An 8,449-nucleotide genomic window follows, 5' to 3' on the forward strand; every position below is an offset into this window, starting at 1 on the left:
GCAACTATAAATGTGCATGTAAAAAAACCACACACACAAAAACACAGTGGAACATCGGAATGTGAGGAAACGGAAACCCTCAATGGAAGATCGCTATGGAAGGCAGATTATAGAATTTAATAATATAAATAAATTGCTACAATTATTTAACCAACAGATAATTATTGACTAAACCAAACTAAATAAATATCCAAAGAACTTGATCAAGGCGCGGGATATTTATGAAGAGTACTTAAACGTAAAACAATGAGCGGCATTCGCTGAGAAGAGTAAACTAATTAAACCAGCCCGAACAGAGGAATCACGAGTGGAAACAAGACAACATTTTAAAAATCGATTTAATAAAGAATTTATGAGAATTATATGTACATTAAAAACCAATGTATTTGTTGTATCCAGAAATATCATACGGTTATGGTGACAGTATTTTAAACCTAAACAAATTTACTTTACACTTACTGGTCAATTTTATTTGCCTTTTGAAAGGACATTGAAAAGGGTATGAAGTTTTTTGAATATTATCTCATCATCAGAATGTGTTTCAATCACAAAAAGAGAAGCTGAGAAGAATCAAGACTCTTCATAAGACGCGTGGATGGATATAGGGCCGGATTAAAGGCGAGGATCGTCCACGACGCTGGCTGCCTTTCAAACGCCAGAAGGCGTGTAAAAATATGTAACTTCAATTTCTAGTGTGTAATACTTTAGTTACAAAAAATTTTGTTTACATTTTTGCAGCCTCCAGCAAAACCGTTCTTTCTTACCATTTTCTTTTCCTCATCGTGTTCCAATCAACAGGCTCGAGAGAGATGCTCTCTTATGCCCTCTCTCCGAAAACCGTCTCTCAATTATACAATTTTCGAATTGCAAATAAAGGTATTTTATATTTCGTTGCCAATTGAAAAAAAAAATATCTATAATTTACAAGACATATAGGAAAAACAGAACGGTATGTTTTTAACAGCTAGATTGACCCTTGTCCGTTGGGCAGCGACTTTATAAAGGTTTCAAAGTCGTCGTTCTGGCTATTTGCAACTTCGACTCTACAAGGCCAATTCGCGACTGCTACAGTATGTGGCCAACAAATTCCCAATGCTTTGGGACATAGTTCCATTACAGTGTACTACAAAATATTTATGATACAAAAGCTAAGCATCTTTGGCAAAATTAATTAATAATCGAATCTGGATCTGTACCGATAAGTAAACCATGCAATAGTTCAGGTGGTGTTTTAAATTAATTTTTTAAATAATTTAATTAATTTAATCTAATTTGTACATTTCCTGATGAGCAACACATCCCAACTGGCTCATTTTTAAGTTTAAGTGTATGTAATACCAATACCCTCTTTAGAATGAGCATAATATACAACATCAGGGTCATGGAATGCTAGTCGAAGAAATAAATTTGATGTAAATGCTCGATTAAATTGTTAGCGTTTTTGGTCAATTCTCCACGTTTGTTGCGTTGTTGTTCAATTCCTCTACGTCTGTCGACCATGTATGTACATATCTGCGCGTTACACTCCGTTCTAGTAGCCTTTGTTGATTTCGTTCATCTCGGGCCTCTTGCGATTGTGATTCACGAAATCGCGCCATGCTCACACGCTCATTTGCTCATCGTTTGACGACTCAAATTGACCCCTCTGCTTCTTATTGGCATTGCTTAAATATATTAAATTCTCGGATTACTTTCTGTGCTTTCGATTATAAGTAGTTTATATTTACATGTTTTCGCTTCCGAGATGAAACGAATAATGATTCCATATTCAAACCCCAGGATGAATTTGTATTTCGGCCTACGGGAAAAAAAAATTTATTCAATTTAATATTTTGTATAACTTTTTTTTATTTTAATAACGCCACAGTAAATGCGATCAGCTCAGAATGGCGAGATTACCGTTGTAATCGTAGTTAAAACTTTCTGGGTTTTACAGGTGCTACAGCTCCAGATTTAGTATTTTCAATTCTAACTACAGCCATATCACTACCTTTATTCACAACGATGCCTTAAAACTAATCAATCAGACCACTCCATCGGGTACATAAGTGTTTGGGAGGTACCCAAAGGATCATTCTGATCGTGATGAAAAATAGATGTTGGCCGATGCGCAGACCTCACCGATAAGCACACACGAAAATCGGTCGAGCCATTTCGAAAGAGGTAAGCTACAAAATTTGTGACACGAGATTTTATATATTAGATATAAATGTATATGAAACATGGAAATCAGCTATTTTTAAAATGGGAATTACTGTTAAGCGGACTACCCTTGCTGTCCACTTGAACAAGATTCGTATACAGAATTGTATATGGTGCACGTCTTCATACCATGTTTAGAAGACCTAAAATACAATAAAGTAGAACTTGGCAGTGCCAGCAGTGCCATTTTCTTAGCGACGTTAATCCCAGTGAGAGGTAGATCTGTGTATAGCACACCTTGGCTATGTTGGACAAGGCCAAGCACACGAACATATCAATAAGGTAGGTAGTGTCGTATCCTGCCAAACAATGTCAGCGAGGACATCTACGAAACCCTCAGGAATCGGGCCAATTTGCAGCCCACCACCTAAGAAATCGGTGGCTTCCAACAAACAGTGTTGCCAGTTGTAGGCATATTTGCATAACTTTCCCATGTAGGTGCATAGATGGGGGCAACTATCGGCAGGTAGAGGTCCAAGCAGGTGTCGCCAAAGATCAAGTGGCACATGAGAAAGCGCGGCACTGAAAAGGCAACGCCGCGGCGTTAGCAATAAGGTTCGAAATTTGCTGCTTCTGGAATTTGTGTAATTTTTACCTAATCAATAGTATTACTGTCAGCTCCACCACGTTACCCACGACCACTATCCAAACCCCATTATATCCGGCCATTAGGCGTTGTGTTTGACTACAAAGATCAGCTCGAGCTTTCGTGGACTGCGGTGTCGCAGTGTTTTCAACTGGAAGGCGCAACCGTCGCCGCCCCCAAGTGAACGAGCGGAACTCAGCTCCAATCGAACACCTCTCTCAGTCGCAGAGGATCATCGCAGGTTTGTGGGGGGTGGCCATGGGGTGGCACTCTACCACACAACCACTAACTCAAAAAATATACAGTAAATATAGTGACGAATTCAAATACACATATTCCTCGTTTTTGATATTCCGTCGAATATTACTAACTAGATATAACCCTGCCTAACCCTAGATCAGCCCTGCCCACATAGTTTTATCTCATTGATGAATACATTTTCTACAAGATTAACTACTTTCAAATACTCCCATATATTGTATTTGAACTATTTTAAAGCTGTTTTAAAACGTATTTAATAAATAAATGTTCTCAATTTGATATTTTATTCATATATGTATATATTTACATATATGTATTCCATTCTTGGTCTTTGTAAGAAGACAATAAGCTCCAACATATCGTTTAAGCAGCTTTAAAACAGAGAGTGACTAGTTTCTGCACATATTGGAGCTTGAGATGACAAAGATTTTCTCAATTCTATAATATCCTTATCTTATGGTATGCCGAATGTTAGTAAAGGACGTGAATGTGAATATGAACGCGCCGTAAAGGAGTATGGAATGTTGGGACATTGTTGAGCTGAAAAGGGACACTGAAAATCACGTCACGGAGAGAGAACATCCCATCACGAAATATAGAGCAAATCCCAAAACAAAGAGAGCAAGTCCCACCAAACTTGAACGCCAGATATAAATTGTTTGAAAATGAATGAGCGAAAAGGATTTAAATGAAATTCATTTGAATAAATGATGCATGTAAGTAAGATTTGAGAGCTAAACTTCAAAAAACTTGCTTGTGGAAGTTTCTATACCTTTTGTTCTTAAATATTCCTCTGAAAACTAAATGACCGTCGTTCGATATAGTGGTGATGTCTTTTTCTTCGATAGAAAATGTGCATGTAGATTGCGATGTAGATCTAATTTTAGTTAATGTAGAGTCCCATCGATACCTAATGAAAGTTACATTTAAGTTCCATGTAGAAGTGCATTTTTCACAGTGGCGCTTTCAGAGTGGATACTGTATGTTTTTCATTTAACTGTTATGTAATACTACATAACAACTACATCTTCACCATTCTGTGGTCATTTACAGTGCAATAACAGTTCGGATGAACAGCAATTCGAAAAGTTTCGGGATAGATGTACAGTAGAACTTCCATAAGTTGAACCTCTGTAATCCAAAAAATCGTGAGACTTATGGAGACTTCGACTAACAGACTTGGAGGTAATGTGTACCCTCAACGAAGTTGCCACCCGTTTCAGTTCGAAAATATAGAAAATTCATGTTACAGTCGTTCGAGTTATGAAAGTTCAACTATAATAATTTTGTGGTGCATGTTGATGTGTATAACATCCAGAAGAAAGCGTAGTTAAGGCGTTCGCACGTTATAGTTGGTTGCTCTCCTAGACAGACGGACTGCTGATGAAGAATATTTATATCTTATGGGGTCGGAAACGTTTCCATCTGGTTGTTACACACATACACTCAATGCTAATGTGGAATATAAACAAAGAAAAGATGAGGAATTTTTCGAACGGAATCGATAATATCTGGAAACTTTTTGGTAGTGAGGAGACCAGACACAGGACTTCCTTTGACTTTATTCGAGAAAGTGGATATATGGATATAAGGGAATTAAGTCATAAATTGGGTACAAAGAGAAAGCCCTCGGGACTCGGGTTATCTGTAGGAAAAACCTAGCTTGACTTCATCAGCATATGTATGTATATGAGGCCCCGGATTTCCGTTAGTTATACTTTAGTCCAGGACACCAGGTTTTATTATAATTAGTCTTTACTTATGAATATTATTTAAGATTAGTTATGATTGCAATGGTCGCTGATACCAATAATTGGCGTGTGTCTGGAGTAAGACTTTGGCACCGAATTAAATGGCGTCGATCGTTGAGGCTGTGTTCTCTCCTCTCTTTGTTCGACGGCCGCTTCTAGTCTCCTCTCTCTGTTACTTGCTCGTTATCTCAACAGACTCTGTTGCTCTCTGTGGCTTCCTACCAAATCGCACATATATTAGACCTCTGGAACAAATTAAGACTTGGGGGAGATCATTTAAAAAAGCAATAAACTCCAAGAGACCTAGAGGGTTACCTTGAGGTACCCGGGACGAGACAAAACGCGGTTTAGAAAAAGAGGAATTAAAGAAAACACGCTGAGAACAATTGCTAAGATAGGCTTTAATACAGAAAAATTGTTTAGTCGGAAACCAAAGAAGAGAAAGTGTATGGATAAAAAGATTATGATTTACTCAGTCAAAAACTTTACTGTATAGCCTGTATATTATCTGTATAGCCTAATTCAATTTACTGGAACTTTTTAATGGGATAAGGTATGGATGGATATTGGTAGATGAAGTAAGAACAGAGGGAAAGGTTTTGAAAGGAACAGACTCGCATACTAGTGCAGAATAAAATGTGACGAATTACGTTTGGAGCTAACAATCCTAAAGAATTGCTTACGGTCACTCTTGAAATTGGGCTTACATTTGGTCAAGTAATTATTATTCAATAAACAAAATCTAGTCTTGGAAATGAAAATTTTAGAAATCCGATTGCCAACCCGATCTTTTATCTTCTTACATACATATAAACGAAATTATTTATTCCGTATTCTATTAAACACGGTTTTTTATATGTATATTTATACGTGGGGTTTTTATTTACTTTAGGTTTAATAATTAACTTGTGTTTAATGTTTTAGGTTAAATGTATTCTTTATTTTGCGTCGTTTAGCGGCCGTCGTCGTTTTTGCGTTTTTTTTTCTCCGTTGTCTCTTCCTTGCTCGTCGTCTTCTTAGTGATGACATAATCGTTGTTCGTTGTTCTTTTGGTGATGGGATCATGTTGTTCGTCGTTCTTTTGGTGATGGGCTCATCGTTGCTCGTCGTCTGGGGACGACGGTCTCATTTGGGATTTTGGTACGCCAATCCACATACATACATATGTACATATATGTGATTCAATTTCAAACTTTTAAATCAATCTTTCTCGGATCAAGAAAATTATTTTTTCTCCAAAAGAAAAATGTGATAAATCAAAATATCTAACTCTATTAATTTAATTAATTCATATTTTGATACTTTATTTAATATTTAGTTTTAAAAACATTACTATTTCAAGGAAATTAACGGGAACCTGATTTTGAGGAGGGTTGCTAAGCTACTATTATGATACTGTTCAAAAAGGAAAGCATTTTGTCATTTTGAGCTTAGATTTCTGTTATAACCTTGCAGACATTGTCGAAGTTTCAAAACGAAGTACCTGGAAACGTATGAGCACCAGTAACCAAACACCAGTTTTAAAAAAACTATTTCTTTGATGATTTATGTATGTATTTATTGTATTTATATGAATTGTTATTTATTTCCCGAAAATGTTGAAAAACGGGAGCGGTGGTGGCGGTCTTGGGGGTCTTGGCAGACGTGGCGGTAAAGGCGGAGGAGGAATAGGAAAAATGCCAAGTATGGAAGCATCAGCTTCTGTTAGTGGCAAGGTAGGTCCGGGAAATATCAAGGGTGGAAGTGGAAGTCCTGGCAAAGGCAGTGCAAAGCCCGGCGGCCCAAATATCTCGTGATAATGAATGTGTTGCTCTAGATTCGGTTGAGAATTGGTTGCTGAAGTCGTGGTCTCCGTGCTTCTGTCTGATGAAGTGCTGGAAGTTGTGGATGCCTCTTCCGTTGTTGTCGCTCCAGTGGTGGTTGTTTCTTCAATAGTTGTAGGTGCATCGGTGGTTGTTGTTTCTTCTATAGTTGTTGGTGCATCGGTGGTTGTTGTTTCTTCTATAGTTGTAGGTGCATCGGTTGTTGTTGTTTCTTCAGTAGTTGTTGGTGCATCGGTGGTTGTTGTTTCTTCTATGGTTGTAGGTGTATCGGTGGTTGTTGTTTCTTCAATAGTTGTTGGTGAATCGGTGGGTGTTGTTTCTTCAGTAGTTGTAGGTGCATCGGTGGCTGTTGTTTCTTCAGTAGTTGTTGGTGCATCGGTTGTTGTTGTTTCTTCAGTAGTTGATGGTGCATCGGTGGTTGTCTTTTCGTCTAAAGTTGTGGGTGCATCGGTGGTTGTTGTTTCTTCTATAGTTGTAGGTGCATCGGTTGTTGTTGTTTCTTCAGTAGTTGTAGGTGCATCGGTTGTTGTTGTTTCTTCAGTAGTTGTAGGTGCATCGGTGGTTGTTGTTTCTTCAATAGTTGTTGGTGAATCGGTGGGTGTTGTTTCTTCAGTAGTTGTTGGTGCATCGGTGGTTGTTGTTTCTTCTATAGTTGTAGGTGCATCCTTGGTTGTTGATTCTTCAGTGGTTGTAGGTGCATCGGTGGTTGTTGTTTCTTCTATAGTTGTAGGTGCATCGGTTGATGTTGTTTCTTCAGTAGTTGTTGGTGCATCGGGGGTTGTTGTTTCTTCTATAGTTGTAGGTGCATCGTTGGTTGTTGATTCTTCAGTGGTTGTAGGTGCATCGGTGGTTGTTGTTTCTTCTATAGTTGTAGGTGCATCGGTGGCTGTTGTTTCTTCAGTAGTTGTTGGTGCATCGGTGGTTGTTGTTTCTTCTATAGTTGTAGGTGCATCGTTGGTTGTTGATTCTTCAGTGGTTGTAGGTGCATCGGTGGTTGTTGTTTCTTCTATAGTTGTAGGTGCATCGGTTGTTGTTGTTTCTTCAGTAGTTGTTGGTGCATCGGTGGTTGTTGTTTCTTCAGTAGTTGTTGGTGAATCGGTGGGTGTTGTTTCTTCAGTAGTTGTAGGTGCATCGGTGGCTGTTGTTTCTTTAGTAGTTGTTGGTGCATCGGTTGTTGTTGTTTCGTCTAAAGTTGTGGGTGCCTCGGTTGTTGTTGTTTCTTCTATAGTTGTAGGTGCTTCGGTTGTTGTTGTTTCTTCAGTAGTTGTTGGTGCATCGGTTGTTGTTGTTTCTTCTATAGTTGTAGGTGCATCGGTGGTTGTTGTTTCTTCAATAGTTGCAGTTGTTGTTTGGCACACTGGTAAATGTGGAAATATAGTGCATAAAGTGGATTCTCTTTCATTTTTGGGATCTATTGTTGTTGCTTCTGCTATTGCTTCTTGTGTTGATTGAGTTCTACTGTTCGTTACCGTAAGCGCAGCCCACAGTACAAAAATAGCAAAGAAACGCCAGATCTGTAATAAGAAGTTCGTTTAGTATTAAGAGCACTTCCTGACCAGTCAGATCTTACCATCTTGGCCTCCCAAAATACACTGATGCAATGCGGCTGGGCAAACTATTTATGTACTCGCTTTCTAGATAGTTTGGTTGTGTTAATTCGAGTAAATGCACGAAAATATTTGGGAAAAGCGCTTGGTGAGGAAATCGAGATAAGAGACTTGCAGCACCTTAATTTACGTCAAGAGCATGAGGATAATGAACATATTGGGTTCAAAAGTTTGTGCACTTAGCTTCATGGGTCTGAAATGTAATTATCAAAAGAACCC

General features: G+C 38.3%; 1 protein-coding gene across 1 annotated transcript; it reads right to left on the bottom strand.

Annotated features, from left to right (window-relative positions):
* Positions 1-6,336: 6,336 nt before the first annotated feature.
* Positions 6,337-8,298, bottom strand: LOC117184162 (cell wall protein DAN4). Its single transcript, XM_033380638.1, has 2 exons — positions 8,194-8,298; positions 6,337-8,137 (listed from the first exon to the last, which is right to left on the bottom strand). The coding sequence occupies exons 1-2, from the start codon at positions 8,194-8,196 to the stop codon at positions 6,383-6,385; spliced, it is 1,758 nt and encodes a 585-aa protein (XP_033236529.1). The 5' UTR covers positions 8,197-8,298; the 3' UTR covers positions 6,337-6,382.
* Positions 8,299-8,449: the final 151 nt, after the last annotated feature.

This window comes from Drosophila pseudoobscura, chromosome 4 (assembly GCF_009870125.1).
Source record: "Drosophila pseudoobscura strain MV-25-SWS-2005 chromosome 4, UCI_Dpse_MV25, whole genome shotgun sequence".
In the NCBI taxonomy this organism is placed as follows: Eukaryota; Metazoa; Arthropoda; class Insecta; order Diptera; family Drosophilidae; genus Drosophila; species Drosophila pseudoobscura.